This window comes from Lepidochelys kempii, chromosome 1 (genome assembly GCF_965140265.1).
Source record: "Lepidochelys kempii isolate rLepKem1 chromosome 1, rLepKem1.hap2, whole genome shotgun sequence".
In the NCBI taxonomy this organism is placed as follows: domain Eukaryota; kingdom Metazoa; phylum Chordata; order Testudines; family Cheloniidae; genus Lepidochelys; species Lepidochelys kempii.
Window position 1 is genome coordinate 251,950,346 of NC_133256.1, and position 19,553 is coordinate 251,969,898.

The following is a 19,553-nucleotide window of genomic DNA, read 5'->3' on the forward strand; positions in this document are numbered from 1 at the left end:
AGGACCATTTCCCACTGCTAGAGCTTCTCTTTCCTTTCATTTGTGAATACATTTCAATTTACACAATAGGAACCATTACAAATAAAGGACCCTATTCATAAATGCTTTACTCTCATGGCAAGTCTCTCTTCCCTCTCCCTCCCCCCGGCATTTCTGTAGGTGTCTCTTTAAAATCCAGGCCAGAATGTAATCCAGCACATAAAGACAAGTTTTGTGACATGTTGTTATATATGGATGGGGAGGTCCCTTTTTCCATGTCAATAGCAGCAGGGAGAGAGCATCAGACTGGGCTCAGCTAGGATGCCCATAATCATGCTGGGGCTTGGCAAAAGGTTCCATAGATGAGACCAAAGATGTGATGTTCTATATACTGTCAGGGAGCACTGAGACCCAGGACGTTACTTGTCTGGATCCCTGGCATAGTTGCCAGGTAAGGCCAAATTCTTCAAAGCTGTTCTTCCTGTCAAGTCTGCAGAGGCAGGGAACCAGACTGGAGGGGTTAAGTAGCTGTAGAGCAGCCATAACTGGGATTCAGTAAACTCCAGGGGCACAGCTGACATGCCTAGCAGGAGGCTGAGGAAAGGAAGGAGTGGGCAACTTAAAAGGAAAAGCCTTGATTCAACAAAATGGATTCCGTACTCACAGCCAGCAAAGAGGAGGGCTTTGTTTGTACCTTGGAAGGGAGAAAACGTTGATTTTTGACCTGTTTATACTCCAGTAAGAGGGAGCAATGCTTTGAGTGTGTTCTGAGATAGCCTGTTGTGTGACATTAACCATCAATTTAGCCATCAATCTTTTAAAGATCACCAGAAAGAAATGGCATGGCAGGAAGCAAGTAAGGGCTAAATTAATCTTTGGGGTAACTTTGATTAAGTCAATGGAGTTACCCCAAGCTAATGTTTTAGCTTATTTAATCAAGTTTTGTTATTCTGTCTAAATTAGGCCCCAATACAACCCTTTGCTTTTTTACTTTAATGGCAAGCAGAAGTTAAAAGTAAACAAACAGGTACCAGTGTATTTCTGATTACACAAGCAGAGACCCCGTGGAACCTAGAAGGGATGACGTAAGACCAAACAAACCACTCCGACAGTAATGTCATACAAGTACCTAGATACTCAGACCACCCGGGAAACACAATTTCATGCCCAGTGAGGCCATATTTAGAAAATGCTCCCATTCCTTAGCAGTGACATGTACTGCCTGGAGAGAATAAAAGCACTGTGTACTCAACTCTGTAGCCTGATTTGAACCAACCCTCTTGCCATCAAACTCCTGCTGAATCCTACAGCATAAAATTCTATGTCATCTTGTGGTGACTATTTGAAACTTCATTAACTATTGCTTGTGCTGCTCCTTTCCCTGGAAAATCTGGGTACCGATTGCAGAGTTTAATGCCTAATAGTGTAAAGGCCTTTTCTATCAGAAGAAGGAGACTATAAACTAGCCCAATCCGGTTGATACTTGACCCATTTCAGAATCTCCTGTAATTCCCCTGCCTATTTGGCATAGCCTTGCATTGAGGATGATGCATGAGGGGAGGGGGGAGCCTCAAAGAGATTGAATGGTCCAGATTCACAAAGACCAGGACTTTCAATGGAAGTTATGAGTCTAAATATCTTTGTGGATCTGAGCCAATATTCCCAGCACTCCCCTAGCAATACAAATTGGCACACCTTTAAGAGATGCAATCTACTTGCCCTCACACATACGGGAGTGGGGTTTTGAGCTGTGGCATTGTTCTCCCACTTGGAGCATTATGCTTCCACTTGGGAGCATCCCAGTAGCAGCCCTGCACTCACTCCCCTGAGCAGTGGGGTTGCAACTCTGCCCAACCCTTACCTGGTGTAGGATACGTATCAAATTAAAGAAGGAAAGTTAGCTTATTGGTTAAGGAAATCTATAGGTGTTGTAAAAACGGACCTCAATAGCATGTAGAAGGAAGGCCTTAAAAATAATGGGTTATAAGGCCAAATGGAATGAAGTAGGCAGGATGTCTGGTTCAAAGAATAACTAATGAAATAAGGGGAAGTTTCTAAAAGGAAGGCCTCTGACTGATGGGGTGACTACAGGCAATAAGAGGAAAAGGATTTCTCTTAAAAGGAGCCAACATGGACCTTCCCACCCCACCTACCAGTGTTATGTCCTATGTGAACCAGGTGCAACAAAAAAGGTGTTGGTCAGCAGGAAGAAGGGGAGGAGAGAAGAAGGAGGGAAGAAAGGAAATTGTAAATCTTATCTGGATTAAGCCTGGAAATAAGGGTGAGCTGTCTCAATTTGGTTTTTAGCTCAAGTCAGTAATTGGCAATGACATCACTTGTTTGTTAAAGGGTATAAAAAGTGAACTCTTCAATGCTAATTCCTGTTGGACCATGTTGGAGCCAACCAATATGGGGCCGAGCACCGCTGGGATTAGCCTGTTTGTAAGTATCTTGACCAAATGCTTATAAATGTTTTGTTACTGTTTGGCTGAAGTAAATTGCTTATTATTTAGGCTTTTAAGGCATGGTTAGATCAATTGTATCGGTACCTTTAGGCCTTTGAATTTAATAAAGGAATTTATGGTTAAATTAGTGTTTGGTGGTTTCCCTTATTAATATTTTCAAATATTATTAATAATTCCAACACAAGGCTTATATAAAGTGAGTGGGATTTATTACTCCTTACCCTCCATTATCTGGTTGCACAAAGGCCAGGCAGAATTTAGCCTTTTGTAGCAGTCAGAGGCAAACGGATAAAGAGATAGAGAACATGATGATATTGCTATAGACCATTTAAATTACCTCATCCACTACTTTTGAAAAGTAATGAAGGGTGGATATCACTTCTTCATCTCCTTTACCCAAGGCAAAATTCTGAAAATAAAAATATATATTGATACTGTAAGTCAACAAGATCAGTATACAGACAATATGTCGTACTACATATATGTACAAATAATATACTACTTTTATACATGCACTTTATATTTAATTTCCTTGTCTAAAGGAATAACGTTTATCTGATTTATTTAAAAGGATTGGTCATACCAAGAATAGGCTGCTTTGCATCTTCATTAATTTACTAACGTAAACATTTTGGACGTCAACAGGCAATTTTCCCCAACGGCTTCAATGGGACCTGAGTCAGGCCAACGATGAGCCGTTTTGAAAATCCTACCCTTTGAACAGACTTTTCATATGCACCATCTAATCAGCTGAATGTTGAGACTCGCAAACATAGAATTTTCAAACATACCTGCTTTTCATATGCAAGAAGCTGCTTGGAAAGCTGTTGTGTGGCTAGACACATTTCATTCTACAAAACAAAAAGGAGAGTTTAGTAGAGGTAACCAAACATATTTAGGATTACTGTGGTTACTACTTTATTATTTGGACAGTGGTTGTGCTTATAGGCCACAAAGAGGACCAGGACCCTGGGGGATATACACATACTGCAAGTGACCTTCCCTGCCTCAAAGATCTCACAGTCGACACTGCGATAAAAAACCCATGGCACCAAGTCTTAGAGCCCGGGTCAGCTGTCTCAGGCCCACGGGCCTGGGACTGTGGGGTTACAAATAGCAGCGTAGATGTCTGGGCTCGGGTGAAGCCCGGGCTCTGAGATCTTATCACCTGTGGTGACTCAGAGCCCAGGCTCCAGCCTGAGTCCAAACTACACTGCAATTTTATAACCCTGCAGCCTGAGCCCCGCAAGCCCAAATCAGCTGACCTGGGCCAGCCATGGACATGCTGTGGGTCTTTTATTGCAGGGTAGATGTGCCGTATGGCTCTGATTCTGCAATTACTCAAGCACATGCTTAACTCTGTGTACATGAGCAGTCCCAAAGCACTACACCAACTCATATAACCCATGGCCAGTCGGTGTGAATGAAGCTTGGTCTACATTCAATTTTAGTATCTTACTGAAATAATTACATTGGTACAACCTCTAGCATGGATGCAGTTATACCAGTTTAAAGGTGCTTTATACTAGTATAGCTTATTTGCCTAAATTCACCGGAATAACTTGTGCCAATATACAGGTTATACCAGTTATACAGGTATCACTGCATCCACACTAGAGGGTTGTACTGGTATAACTATACAGGTTTCAAACTGTGGTAGCCGTACAAACCTGTGTGTAGAGGAATGCTTAGAGCAATCCCAAACGGGCCAGTGGAACTATTAACATGCATCAATTTAAATACACGCAAAAGGATGGGCTGCAGGACTGAGCCAAATTCAAGAATAAAAAGAATAGGCTGTTTGCGGACACATGGCTAGTCTGGGAGTAACTTTGTGACCATGTACATTGAAAAGGACACAAAGTACGTCTGATGCCCCCCTTCCCACAGAATGCATTAAACAGCAGCTTCTAAAAAAGTCACAAGTTACACCTTCCCACTTAAAATCTCCAATCCAGAGAAGGAGCCAACCAGTGAAAAGAGCTGAGGAGGAATAATGAAAAGGGGTGGGAAAGTAGCCCTGCAACAGGTGAAATCAATCAATCTAAGCCAAAGAGGGGAACTGGTTCAGCCACTGAACCCTAAGGCCAGTTTAAAGCACCACCATTATTTTGGCGCTACTCGCAATTTCTGGACTGCAGTGCTCATGTTGCAGAATGAAGCCAGGCCCTTAAACTGCACCACAGTCTCAAGGATTTCTCTCCATTACTCCTTCTCACTCACAGAGATTTCGTATGTCTTTAGGTGCAGGCCTGCCAATGGGGGTCGGGGGGGGCGCAAAGGGGGCAATTCCCAGGGGCCCGGATGATTTAAAAGGGCCCGGGGGCCCCTGGCCACAGCACAGCAGGGCTAAGACAGGCACCCTGACCGCCCTCACTCCACGCCACTCCCGGAAGCAGCTGGCACGTCCCTGGGGAGGGGGGTCTCCCATTGGCTGGGAACTGCGGCCAATGGGAGCTGTGGGGGCAGTGCCTGTGGACAGCGGCACACGGAGACCCCCTGGGTCCCCCGCCTAGGAGTCGCTGCCAGAGGGGTGGGTCGCTTGCTTTCGGGAGCCGCCCAAGGTAAGTGCTGACCCTCTGACCCCCTCCTGCAGCCTGACCCCCTGCCCCAGCTTACAGCCTGCACCCCACACCCAAACTCCCTCCCAGAGCCCGCACCCCAACCCCCTGCCCCAGTCCTGAGCCCCTCTGCACCCAAACTCCCACCCAGAGCCTGCAGCCCAAACTCCCTCCTGCACCCAGTCCCCTGCCCCAGCCCAGAGCCTCCTCCCATACCCAAACTCCCACCCAGAGCCTGCAGCCCAAACTCCCTCCTGCCCCCAGTCCCCTGCCCCAGCCCAGAGCCTCCTCCCACACCCAAACTCCCTCCCAGAGCCTGCACCCCATCCCGCACCCCAATCCTGCCCCAGCCTGGTGAAAGTGAGTGAGGGTGGGGGAGAGCAAGTGACAGATAGAGGGGGAATTGAGTGAGCAGGGGTGGGGCCTCAGAGAAGGGATGGGACAGCGGTGTGGCAAGGAAGGAGCAGGGTGGGGCAAGGGTCTTTGGGTTTGCGCGATTAGACAGTTGGCAACCCTACTGGGCGGGCATATAAAAGCCCTTGCCATGCTGGAAGAGCGCGCCCAGCGGCGCAGCTGGCAGCTCGCTGGGCACCAGCCAGCACAGACGTAGCACCACCCAAATGTCAGGCAGACTGTGCCGCACCAGCACGGCTTGTGCATGCATGGGGGGGGGGGGGGGCTATTGACTGTTCTGCCCTGGGGCCGGGAATTGCTGTCAGCGGGCCGGTTAGGTTGCAAACCCTGTCTCTCATGTGTTTGTTCAGCAGAGAACAATCACAGAGAAGATTTCAACAACTAATAGTATTTAAATAGTACTGAGAAAACAATGTAAAGCTCCCGCAAACCCCATGTTGCTATTAGTTGGTGCTGTCACAATACAGGTGAATGTGAAGATGGTGAGCTTGAAACACCCTCACACCTCTGCTATTTGCCCTCAGGGTCTTCCTTTGGATATCAGAAACCTAGCCAGTAGGGGAAGGCAGGAGTAGGAAAGGAAGCAAGTTCTCTCAGCTAAAGCAGTAGAGTTAACCTACATTTATATCCGTGTAAATGAGAGCAGACTTTGGCTTGGGATATGCAAGAGGGAGACTAAAGATTCCAACAGCATAAGCTTTATCACTAGCCATATAGGTCTGGTTTGTTTCACTGCCATAAAACTGGTGTAACAAACTGGGGAATCAGGTCCTATATATTTGCCCTGGCTAGGTCCCTCCTTTCTCCAATTATTAGTCCTCTGAATTATTTCTCTTTTAGAGTTCAGATTTTTTTTTTTAATGAAACACAAACAAGTCAGAGCAGCTTCTAAGCTGCTCTTATTTACACTAATGGGCCAGAGCTAGAGCAGATGCACCATTAGAATCAGGGAGGCAGAACCTGCTCCCTGATGGCTTCCTCTGCCCTTCTGTGCAAGCACATCTTGGTATAGGACAGAATCTGAGTGAAAGATTCTAGAAACAGTCTTTGCAAGGGCCTCTGCAGCGTCTTAACACCCTGATATACATCTTAACTCTGCTGCAGCGTCACTGTTTTCAGGGGAGGAAGAGTGGTAAAGTCATGTTCAGCCATGAAAAAACAAAGGTCAAATTCTGTCTGGCAGGGTATCTACATGAATGGCTACAATGCAAGCATAAGGCAAAAGTTGGCTCTCCTAGTTCTGGCCCTCTTAGAGCATCATGAAGATGGTTTTTCACAGGCTCTAAGTGATTGGAACAGTGAGTGCAGAGAGCTGTTCTAGGGCATAATCAAGGACTCAGGGCCTGGTACACGTGTTAAACGGTGTCTATTACATGACCAGGCAATGGCTGCCATATACAGACCCCACAGAGAGTATTCATACTCTCGGCAGGAATAGAGAGAACAGGTGGAGAGGACTGAAATTTAACCTGGCAGACAGCAAGCACAAGGCCTCCATGCACTGAAATAGCACTGAAGCCAACAGACGGTGCTTTCAGTGCTGCATAGGCTGGCTTTGTGCACTGAGGTGAGTGTCATTTTGTCAGAATACAGTGAACAGTACTACTGCTTTTGCACCCGTACATGTGAATTCATTTGGGGTTGCTAATGCTTAGTTTCACATACACACACACACAGTCTGGCAGGTGTGTGTGTGACCCTATTCTAGGTATAAAAATTTTATTAAGTCATTTCCAAACAAACAGAAAACACTAGCACACAAACCAAATTAATCAGACAGGTGTAAATAGTGCCATATTACCAAGGGACAAGACGCAGACAGGACGCTCTGCTCAGCCTGTGGTAACATTGCTTAGTTAAAAACACTTTATTTGGGCAACTCCAGCTTAACCCTCCTCCAATTTGTTCTCAGTCAGGCTTCTTTCTGGCATTGTCTTGGGACCCCTTCCTCTCTTGCCACAATCAATCAGCTGAAGGGTTTAAAACTTGTTGTTTGCATTGCCTGTATTTACAGATCCATGAAGCCCTTGGAATCCATTCTAGCAGTTATTAATTCAATTCCATATATTTTCCCCTGGAATAGAGCAAGATACTACTATCCTGAACTGGCTGAAAATAATGTGTTGATCAAGTTGAAGAACAAACATTATTTGTATGTAAATGTACTTTTACCATTAAATAATTAAACACAACATTAGAAAAATCTCTTGGAAAAACAGCAGAGCGAAGCAAAATAAAGACTATTATAAAATTTTTTCCAACTGTTCAAATTAATCTCTGCCACAATACTCCACAGCTCCTTCTGAAATTTCAGAGTTAATCAAACGCTTCTGTAATGCGAAAGACAGTAAGGACAGATTACCAACTAGAAAACATATTGAAAGCCTGAGCAGCCTGATAAATCTAAGTGAGGGCAAAATTCATTTTCTTCAGTGCTATACACACAAAACACATGCATTTTCATTAGCTGATTTTATAGAGGGGGAAAAAATCTTCAGGGAAATCACGTACAAATGTTTATTGGGAGGAAGAGAGAACTGGACAGAAATCAGTTCTAATTAAGCAGTGACGACTCTGGATGAATTATTTCATTTAGTTTTGAGCTTAGCTACCAAGTGCTCAGAGCTGTAACAAACCTTTACAACCTTTTCCAAGATCTACCAGCATCAGAGTACATGCTTGTGATAAAGAAGACAATGCAATTCATCTAAATCCTCTCTCTACCATACAAAAAGGGGCTGTACTTGAAATGCACTGTTTCAACACTTTAGTCAACTCTGGGCCTGATCCTGCTTTCATTCAAGTTAATGGCAAAACTCCCATTTATTAATTTTTGGATCTGAACTTCCCCAAAGTGTCAGAGTGTTCATATCTGGTCTTCTGGTGTGAATCTACCTTTTATTATAATCTGTCACGCACACAGCTAGTTACCTGATGCAAGAATAGGTTCTTCCTCCCTCCAGTTCATAATGAAAACTCAGCTGCACTTATATACGATTTATTTGTGAGATAGTCCATCATTTCTCAACACCTTTTCTTTCTAAATAAGTTCTATGGTTAAAAACATCAGTCAGATTTAATTAAAATGGGAATTAACCCTAATTATTCAATAGTGGATAGTTACATATAATTGTCTACAAGATTCCAAATAAGAATACCTGTAAAGGATTCAACTGAGCTATACAATTAGCTTTAAAGGCATTGAGCCATCTCATCATGTCCAACCCCAGAATGATGAATCTTTCTGCAAAGCTACTTTTCTGTGCTAAGGACAGCATTTTCAAAACTTTGCATGTAAACGAGCATGTAAACGATACAAAACTACTTTGCATATCAATGGCAGATACAGGGGAAAAATATATATACACAATGGTGTGCAATAAAGTTTTAATTGGTATGCTTTGGGGATACCTAATTGCTCACAGATAGGAAGAGGAGGATGTCCACAAGGGATTTATGGATTTTCTTTCTTCTGCGATCATGGAAAGTATCCAACCTTAAACCCAGTTTCAGTTCAAATGGATCTGAGGCTTGAGATGAATGTTTTGCCCAACTCTGTCTAGATGCACATATCTCCTCCTTCTGAAGCACTCAGCTGTCTGGCAATCAGGAAAATGCTACCACTGTAATGATTTAACTTTGCAGAGAGAATGCTTTAGAAATTAAGATCCAAATGCTGGGAGATGCTGAGATCCCCTAGTGTTGAGAGTGATCAGTAGCTCACAGGATCAGGCTATTTTATAGCTTTCCCTGTTTAAGCTGATTCACAATGGCATGTTCAGTCCTCACAAGTAATGAATGGCTTGATGAAGGATTATCTAATAGGAAGAGAAAAGATACAAGTCAAGGCTCTGCTGCAAAACAGTGCCAGCAGCTACAGCAGGATTTTAGTTCTGGAGAGAAAGAATCTTTATAGTTTCCCTGCAAACCAGCTATAATCAGCAGAACTGTTTATGATGTGTTCTCCTCTTGGTAGCACTTAGATCTCCAAATTCTGCTCTGCAGACCATTGGCATAAACTTGCTTCTAGGCCTAGTGACAATTCCAAAGCTGACCAGCAACACTGAAATGGAGTTCCATGGCGTTGTAAATACAATATTCATCATCCACTTAAATCCTGTTTACCTTTAACTGTCTTCTTATTTACATGTGGAGAATATGTCACAGGAAGTGCCCCTCATATAAATAATGCACACTTGTGATCAATATGGCATCATAAATGTACACGGTCCTTTACAAAATTAGTGTTGCCAACTCCACTGATTTTATTGCAAGTCTCGTGTTATATGATATCTGATTTAAAGCCACACGTGGTTATGTGAGAATCTCAACTTTCACTGAAAAAAAAAAAGTAAGTTTCTAGCCCTTATGGTCGTAGAGGAAAGCTTGAAAAGAGAACGAGAGTGCACCACCCACAAAGCTTAAAAACCAGAAGGCAACTAAAAGAAACATTTACAATTATAATATTATTATTAATAATAAATACCCATGATTTTAAACTATTCTCATGATTTTGTAGAGCCTGACTCACGATATTTGGATGTTTCAGACTGCAATACCGCAAAAGAACAAACAAAGTCTATGTTCCCAAAGAGCAGGAAACTCATTCATGGATCCAAAACCTTATGAAGTCAATGAAAAGACTCCCATGGACTCCAAAGGGCCTTAAATCAGGCTTTCTGAGCCCCAGGAGTGGTCTTAGATCCAAAAAGAGGCATCACTGAGAGAGTGCAAAAATAAGGATTCATCAATTAAATATGGGGGGGTGGGATGAAACTAGTTTGAAGAACAAACTAAAATAATCCTAGGCAGCTCCAAATGACAGCATTGAGCACCAGTTATATAACTTTGCTTGGTAGCACCTACCTAATCCTCAGGACATTTTCTCCAATGTCTCTTTGCATAAAAATATTTTCTTTCTGCACTGCTAAAGGCAGCATTAGTTTGCTTCTAGTTCTCTCCCCCCTTGCTCCCCAGCAGCTACAAACACTGTTAGTATACAAATACATTTATTGGGACTGCTGAAGAAAATGCCGTAGCACAGACAATGTTCAGCACCTTATTGCACTGTAACTTGTTTCCAGGATTCCGCTTCAGGTGCCTGGTAGATACATTTTAGTCTACAGTGGAATGAAATGGAATTATCTATCTTAAAAAAATATCATGTTTATTTTGTGGTGCCTTCTTTTCTTTATTCTTGGCATACGAAGGTCCCCATTGGGCCATTACTGTAGCATGATGAGTGGAATTGGAGAATGATGTTCAGATTTCAGGAGGGACTTAATTCAGTGTGGCATGGCACCTGGTGAATGGAAATGCAAGCTGGGGCACAGGCTGCTTGGTTTTAACTCTACAGCCTTATCATGTAAACACTAGCTTCACTTAAGAAAGATCTCTTTCCTACAGTTCAGCCTGACACATCACTATTGTGAATGGCACAGGCGCTTCTGGGAGTTCAACCCGTCAACAGAAATGAAGCAGCAGTGTTGCCAACTCTCATGATTTTGTCATGAGTCTCATGATAAATATGGTTTTCTTTAAAACCCCAGCTCCTGGAGTCCAGTGGATATGTGATGATTTCAGCCTTCATTCTTCAAGAAAAGGTATGTTTCCAGCCCTCGGGGCTATGGAGAAAGCTTCAAAACGTGTCCCCAGTGCACCCTATAGGCTCAAAAGGCAAATAAAAAGAACCTCAAATCTATTAATTTTACATAATCTCATGATTTTAAAGCCAATCTCATGATTTTTGGTGAGCCTGACTCACGATTTTTGAACATCTGGCAATATTGGCAACCCTTAAATAGGCAGCTGGGATAGACTATTGGGAAGCTTTCTTCCATCAGAACATCACAAAGCTAAATTGCTTCTGGCTACAATGCACAGGCAGGAGCATAAAATAAAGCAGGAAGTATAATCTGAACTCATGGAGATGTGATTTATTTATCTTATCTGACCAAAATCAGGTGCTTCTCTGTATTTGGATCCATGTGCTGGTGCATGTTTACTGAACACCTAACCAGATATTAAAACAGTTTCTAGTGCTTGCAATTACAAATGGCATTAACATACATAATTAAGTTGGTGGATACAAGAGGCACCAAAAATACACATGTACAATTCAAATAATTAGACCCCACTACCACCTAATAGGATCCTGTAGCTTAAAAAAAAAACCCCAAAAAACCCATAAATTGTACTCCCTTCTAGTTATTATAAAACTTACCTAAAAAAAAAAAAAAAAGCCATCCATACTGGGGAAATACTTCCAGTTTCTCCTTACATGACTTTCAAGCGATCTGATAAATCTTTAAATAAAACCGTGGCTGGCAGTTTATAAGCTGGCAGCCAATTAAATGAATGTTTTGCACACACTGCAGTGTTTCTGGATGGATAACAGCTTGCATTTAGTGCTGACTGCTACCGATAGGAAGCAATACAGTACAGGTGGAGTGAGATCAACACCCCAACACGGTCAGCGTTGGCTGGCTTCACAAAAGAACTGGGTTTTAAGTATGACAAGTGGAGAGCGGACAGGAGCATGGATATAGGAGAACTGAGAGGCCGTCCCAAACAGAGGAGGTAGCACAAGAGGGGTGACTCAGAGGACACAAAGGGGCAGTAAGGACTAAGATGGTTTGGAGGCAGCAGTGTGGGCCTATGTAAACTCAAGCTCTCAGGCCTCCTACCACTTCCTGGTGCCTCAGTTGGCTTTTCTAGAGACAATGATTCTTGCCTGTGGCCAGGGCGGCTTTAGCAGAGATTTATGGGCTCAGTTGCACACACAGAAACCCCACAGTGGTGGCTTTTGTCCTCTGGGGCTGGGCCTGGCTCTGCGCTCTAGGCACTGTGGCTTGGGATTACTGACCACCTGCAGCAGCATCCTCTGCCCCCACACCTCTTCTCAGGGAGCCAGGTCCAGCCCCCCAGGGCAGGAGCCGTTGCTGTGGCATGGGTTTGCTCTCTAGGCACCCGCCCCTTCCCAAGCCCCCGCTCCACACCGGGGCAGGATTATGGTTGCAGTACCGGGATACTCCATGTGGTTGATGTCCCTTTGGTTGGGTGAGGAGGCAGCAACGGCTGAGTACACCCATTGAACTGGGAGGCTCCATCCATCGCTGACTGTGACTCATGAAACTCGTCTTTTCTTTTCCTTCTGTTTTCCGTCTTCTCTATTTCTTGCTTCCCCATAACCTTTCCTCTTCTCACTGTCCCACCACACTTTCCCATGCTTTGCTATATTACTGAGTCTCCTACTCCTTGCCAGACCTATTTCCCCCTTCCTCCTTGGCCACTCTTCTCCCAAGCACTTCTTGCATTAGCTGTTTTGGGCTCTAAATTTTTGCCAGCGACTATTGATTGAGTGCCTGACTTGAGAAATCTCATTTTCAGGGGGCAGGTGCTTAATTTAACCCTTTTTGAAAATCAGGCTCCCTTATGGCAGTGGTTCTCTACCTTTCCAGACTACTGTACCCCTTTCAGGAGTCAGATTTGTCTTGCATAGCCCCAAGTTTCACCTAATTTAAAAACTACTTGCTTACAAAATCAGACATAAAAATACAGAAGTGTCACAGCCACTATTACTGAAAAATTGCTCACTTTCTCATTTTGTCTGTATGAAATTTTAGTTTGTACTGACTTCGCTGGGGCTTTTTATGTAGCCTGTTGTAAAACTAGGCAAATATCTAGGTGAGTTGATGTACCCAGTGGAAGACCTCTCTGTACCCCCAGAGGTACACATACCTGTGCTTGAGAACCACTGCTTTAAGTCATCCGAAGTTGGAAACCAAAAGTCAGTCACTTGTGAAAAGTCAGGCCCTAGTGGCTAATGTTGGAAGCATTATCAATGATAATGTCTTACTGCTAGCCGCTTTAAGGATTGCTTCTTGCATCTGACGTGAGCCGCATTGCTAATGATCTCTTAGTGGACAGTGTGCTGTCCTGGGGAATAAACATCCTACGACATCAGATTGCGTTTGAGTGCCCAGGGTCCAGAAATGCAGTTTGAAATGAACCTTGGATCAGTAGCAAGAAAATACTAATGTTCAGAGTATCATATTGTCTGTGTGACAGACAACCCCAATAAAATAGTTTGTTTTGCACAGCTTTGCTGTAAATCTTTATACTAAGGTCCTTATATTCTTTGCATGTAATCTTAAAGAATATGTGATTTTTTTTAATGAAAGGTAATGGACCATGGCTGGGAATTTCAGAGGTGCACAGAATGTTTGGAAGCCAGTTCGGATTCATTGTCATGGCAACTGAGCATTGAAAATATCATACTAGACTTTTAAGGCAGCTCTTTTGAGCCACATACCTCTTGTTGCAAAATGAATGATGTTTGCTTGCCTCGATGGGGAAGGGGAATAGTGACTGGTTAGACAATTTATTTTGGTTCCAAAGAGAATGTCCTGAAAATATTCTCTGTGTGGATTGCTAATAAGTAGTGGACTCTGCAAGTGATATCTGTTGTATGTTCATGTTTTATTATGAATTCCTCAATTGTGAATAATCTAAATAATCAGGCTCATAATATTAATTGCTAATTGCTATCTGTGTATGGGGCCAAACACACTTTAGCAGTTGTGTCATTAGAATACATCATGGCTTGGCCTCACTGATAGCCCACCAGGAAGTGCTAGCAGTCCTGTTCCTTTTTAAGAGGGAATAAGATATAAAAGAGTAAGCACAAAAGTAGGGAGCCTTGAGTTCTGAACCTAGCTTTTCTACTCACTCACTTTAGGCAAGTCAATTCCCCTTTGCTTTAGTTTTCTTATCTGTAAAATAAGGGTTATACTTATCTGCTTCCTAAGAATATTGTAAATCAATGTTTACACAGCCATTAAGGTCCCTTAACTCTGAGCTGTGGCAGTCAAAGACAACATCACTGGGTTTTGCCAACCACAACTATTGAAAAATCAGGGGTTAGGCCCACCAAAAACACAAGACTGGTTTTAAAAATCACTAGTTTCTTTAAAAAAAATAAGATATCTTGTTTTCTTTGGCCCCAGTCCATAAAGGTATTTTCGCTTCTAATGTCCATTGAAATCAATGGAACTTAAGAGCCTGAATATCTTTGTGGATCTGGGCATTTTATTTGCATTGTGGGATTTGAGCTTTCGAGGTGCACTTGGGTCACATTTTGTGTCTTTTCTCCACAAGTATGAGGACTAGACATTTACTTTTTAATGAAACCTGAGATTTTCTTGTTGTCACTTGTCTGTTGGAGTTTGGGCTTTAAGTAAAACATCAAATATCTCAAATATGACTTGCAATCTAATTGGGAGAGTTGGCAACACTGGACCTCCCCCCCAGCCCCCTTTTTTCCCCTCTCTCCTATAAAGATTCAGAGCATTCATTTGAATACAAAGTCACTAAGGTTAAAGGAAAAAATACAGTAAGATGTTTGATTCTGCAAACCCTTACTCATTCAAGCACACCTTACTCACCTGCATAGTCCCATTATGGTCAAAGGGACCTCTTGTGAGAGTGGAGTGGTGCAGGTTTGGGCCCAAGATGTGGATTCTGTTTCCTGTTCAGAACATTGGGGCAGGGATTTTTAAATTTGATTGCTTAAAATTAGGCATCTAAATCTATATTTAGGCCCCTAACAAAAGTACCTAAATAAGGATCAAGGGAGTAAATTTTGAGATGCCTAAGTGATTTGAGAGTTCAGGTGTCATTTTCAAAAGGAACTTGTGGCCATCTTTTCAAAGGTATTTAGGTGCCTCAAGATGTGAAAAGATGCGTAGTGGGATTTTCAAAAACATCTAAATTAGTTAGGCACCTAGGCACTTTTGAAAATCCCACTAAGTGTTTATCTGCACCTTTTGGTGCCTAAATACTTTTAAAAATCTGTCCATTAGGCACTTGGGAGCCTAAAGGCTTGTCTGCACACAGAAATTAATCTGGAATAAGGTAGGATAATAATTTAAATTAGATTAATGATTCCTGATTAATTCCATGTGTGGACACTCCTATTATGGAATAAAAGTGCTTTATTCCAAATTAGTTTATTTCAGTGGATCAAACTAATCCAGGGAATCCAGTGGAATTAGCTAATTCAAAATAAAACATTCTTATGCTGGATTAAGACTGTCCACACGTTGAGTTAATCAGGAAGAGATATTCCAGAATAGCTCCCTGTGTAGACAAGCCTTAAACTTCACTACAAATCAGTGGGATTTAGGGTAAATTTTTAAAAAATCATATGAATGATGTACATAGCTAAACCCAATGTTCAAAGGGGATATAGGCATCTAATTGAAAATTTAACCCTAACTTTAGGCAGGCAAGTTTGAAAATGTATGCCATGATTCTTATTTCATTTTTCTGAATAAGAGGATAACACCAAGACAGGAAGGAGTGACAATATCATAGAGACTGATTTTCAAAAGAGCAGAGCAACACACAACTTCTGCACAAATCAAAGGGAGCTGCAGATGTTCTGCACCTTTGCAAATCAGTGTATCTGTTAGGAGCAGAATAATAAGGTTGCCTCTACTGCTTGGCAAACAAAGTCAACACAAATGAAAGATTACCTGAGCCCCATAGACCCGCTGCATTGCTTGAAGTAACTGGTTTGTATACTCTGTAAGGGTTCCTGCATCTTCTTCAAATACACTAAGCAAGGAGCGAGTCTTTAATAAAAGAAAAAAGCAAAAGGTTTTACTCCCAAATGGAAATATTTAAAAAAAATAAAATAAAAGAAACTGTAGCAAAACAAATCAGTCAGCATAATAAGACTTTGAATATACAGTGTACAGCTTCTTTATATTATCCAACAATATAAAAAAAACATACCAATTGATCACTATAATGAGACGGGTAAATTGATGCACAAAGAAGTGATGTGATTGGAAGTTTACACTGCAAAGCAATGGCAGAGTCCTCCTGACTAACACCTTCTTGCTCTAATTAGTAGATACTCCTTTCAGCGTAGTCAGGAATGTTACAAATCCTGAAATTCCTTTTGCTGATTACAGTAATCAAAGCCATGCCAAGGACTTGTGGTCAAAATACCATCGCTAATTTTATTTCTCTACGGTTAGAATGAATTAAAAGCTCCCCTTGTAATAAAACAAATTATCTTCCATTATGACATCTCAAGAGGCTTCTGGGTTGAACAACTTTTAAAAGAACAATGCCAAAACTGGTAGACTTAAAATTAGACCAACAGCAGTATGTTGGCTTGTGACAATAGTCATACATATAGACTTAGTGCTGCGCATCTGTAAGCATGGTTTCTTCACTCTGCCATTCTGTTTTGTTCTTGTGAGCGGAGGAGCAGCAGAGAGGAAAACAGAACTTGTGTTATCTTGGAGAAATGCATCCACTTGGCTTGTTTCAGTGGAATTGCCAAGGACAGCAAATTACATTGTTGCAGTGCTATGTGCCAAGGAGCAAACCAAGGCCAAGGATTAGTGCTGGGCAAGCAAAGGGTAGGTAAAAAGTTGGGATGGCAGTGTAACTTTGACAGTGTCTCTAAGAAAGTCATTCTGCACCTTGGTAATTCAAAGTGTCCTAGGAGAGTGGGGTGGAGGGAGAGAAAACCTTTTGTAGTGGTAAACACCCATTTTTTCATGGTTTGTGTGTATAAAAAGATCTTCTGTACTTTCCACAGTATGCATCCGATGAAGTGAGCTGTAGCTCACGAACGCTTATGCTCAAATAAACTGGTTAGTCTCTAAGGTGCCACAAGTACTCCTTTTCTTTTTGCTAACTGCAGTAGGATCTTGAAAAATGTGTGTAGCAATGCACTGACTAGTCATGTGTATTCGTTTGTATTACATTAATTTTTGTGCTTCCACCATTGGAGAAAGAAAAAGCTAGTGTCCCAACTGGTCAATCCAATCTGTTTGATACTAAATGAAAAGGTCTTCCCTAAATTACTTTGCATTAGTTCCATCTGTCTACCATAAACTCTAGAACTTTAATAATCATATTACACCTGACACCTTGTCAGTGTTTCATCCTATCTTAGGCATTTCTAATGTGCCCGAAGTATATAGGTGCTAATCATGGGAATTTATTTTACAGTCTTAGGAAAGCTGTAAGAAGCATCACTATTTGGGAGGATATAACCTTTGCTTCTCTAAGACATTTACTTTTCTTTACAAATCTCCTTGCAGAGATTTTACATTGCTTCTGAGAGATTCAAACCACTTCTGCTGAGATTTTTGGACTAAGACAATGTCTGATTTCATCTGTCCTGAGCAGTACCAGATTTACCATGGCGCCAATGGCTCCATAGTGCCTGGCCCAAGCTCAGAAGGGGCCCGTAACAGTCACTTATTCCCCTCTCCCAGCGCTCCAGAAGTGGAGGCTCTGAGAGCGAGCCTTGGAGCAGCAGGGATCCAGCATGGGAGCTGAGAAACCACTGGGCCCTGAGAACTGTACTTCCTTGGCAGCTCCCTGCCTATAGAGCCAGCCCTGGAGCAGGGAAGGAACATTTCCCAGCATTCCCTTGGAAGCTATCAAGATGAAAGGGAGTGGGGGGAGTGGAGAAGCTGAGACCACATGCACTGCAGCTTGCTGTGAATGGAGAGCTGGCTGCTAGATGGGAGTGGCACTGCGAATGGGGAACAAGTATGCCCAAGGAGTAGAAGGCTTTGGCCCAGATATCACCCTCAGAAGACTTTCCCAGAGTCTTAGGGATTGCTGGTGTGACCAGGGATGCTGGTGTGACCTCGTTTGGCAGCCCCCAAAGAAGGAATTGGGTGGTCTAAATGGACAGTGCACCTCTCTATCTGAAGCCTAGCAAGGGAGGTATGTGGATCCCACCAGAAGTTAAAATGATAAGTAAGGGAGGGAAGGCTCTACTAGAGCATCTGAGCAACTTTAGATACAGTACAGGAGGATTTCCACTTCTGAGCCATGGAAGCAGAAATTGGCTTTTCCTTTCCAGATTTATTCAATATTCAGAAAGGGAATCTAGCACCTGCCTTCCAGATTTGAACACCCTCAAAATTCAGGAGTGCTCAAGCTCAATTTAGGCTGCTGTTACTTCATTTCTTCCAAATCAAATATACTGATCCTCTGTAATTTGCTGTAGAAAAAGTAGGATAAAATTGAGCAACAAATGCTGGCATCTTCCCAGTGTTAACTAGGGTTGGAATTGGTATTTTCAACAGCCATTACCATTTTTTAAAATTTTGTTTAAAAATATTACATTGGCAAATTTCCCACACAAATGAAGCGTGGAACAAAAGAACAACAAAGACATCTCAACTTTTCCTCATTTCTATAGGACAGTCTTATAATATGGATCCAGATATCCTCCAATCACACAAGCTGAAAATTGTTCCACTTTACCGCAGTTTTGTAACCATGCGGGAACCAGTCCTGTCTGTGTTCTGTGCACATCCAAAATTCCTACTGAATTCAGAAATGCCTTGCTTTTGTGATCATACTACCTGATATTTTCAGCCCTTGTAAGAGAAGCAGGTTTACATTTATTAATTGGGTGGGAAGCCTCTCAGAAAAAGTTAGGTGCTATAGATGTTGCTTATTCACTCGGTAATGTGAGACCTTCCTGTTACAACAGTAACCCAGTGCAGCATAGAATGCATTTTGCTCCTAGAGTCTAGAATGGGGTCATTTGCTTCTATACACAGCCCATTAAAGACAATAAAAAGACTCCCATTCACTTCAACAGGCTTTGGACAGAACTGATTATACATGGGGTAACTCCACTGTCTTCACAGGGTCCTGGTCCTACAGTGGAGGGGGGCCATGTGAGCTTGTGCTGAGCAGCTGCTCAGGGATGGGAACCCCTTGGAACTCTAGCCTCCAAAATCATTCAGGCTGCACTTTCTGCTTGACTATGTGCTAACTGAGGGGTGTGTGAGAATTGGTGGCCTCTGCTGCAGGTGATATCCATTTCAGGTACTTAAAGCCATGGCCTAGAGGGGGGAAGTGCCTAACTGCAGAGTCTGTAGCTGCCTAGGGCCAGCGCTGAGGATTTAGAGCCCACAGTGCCGCCGTTGCAAGGTTCAAGCATGCTCAGCCTTGGAATTGCCACCCCTCATTAGAATAGTAGCTACAGCTATCTAAGGCTGGTCTCTGGCAATTGGCCCCATGGCTGTAGCCAGAGAAGCTACAGGTGGCTCTGTGACTACTGGGGGCCAATAAGCTA

The 19,553-nt window shown here is 42.7% G+C and overlaps 1 protein-coding gene across 8 annotated transcripts in view; it reads right to left on the reverse strand.

Moving 5' to 3' along the window:
• APPL2 (adaptor protein, phosphotyrosine interacting with PH domain and leucine zipper 2) overlaps positions 1–19,553 on the reverse strand; it is a 96,044-nt gene that overhangs the window by 71,597 nt on the left and 4,894 nt on the right. For 6 of the 8 annotated variants that reach the window (XM_073324198.1, XM_073324180.1, XM_073324213.1 and 3 more), the window contains exons 2-4: positions 15,958–16,056; positions 3,236–3,295; positions 2,782–2,853 (exon numbers count right to left, since the gene is read on the reverse strand). In XM_073324198.1, the coding sequence (XP_073180299.1) occupies positions 2,782–2,853; positions 3,236–3,295; positions 15,958–16,056 (231 nt within the window). Of the gene's footprint in view, positions 1–2,781; positions 2,854–3,235; positions 3,296–8,830; positions 9,238–14,865; positions 14,949–15,957; positions 16,057–19,553 lie in introns of those variants that run through there. The other 2 variants (XM_073324229.1, XM_073324221.1) reach the window with 2 other exon arrangements.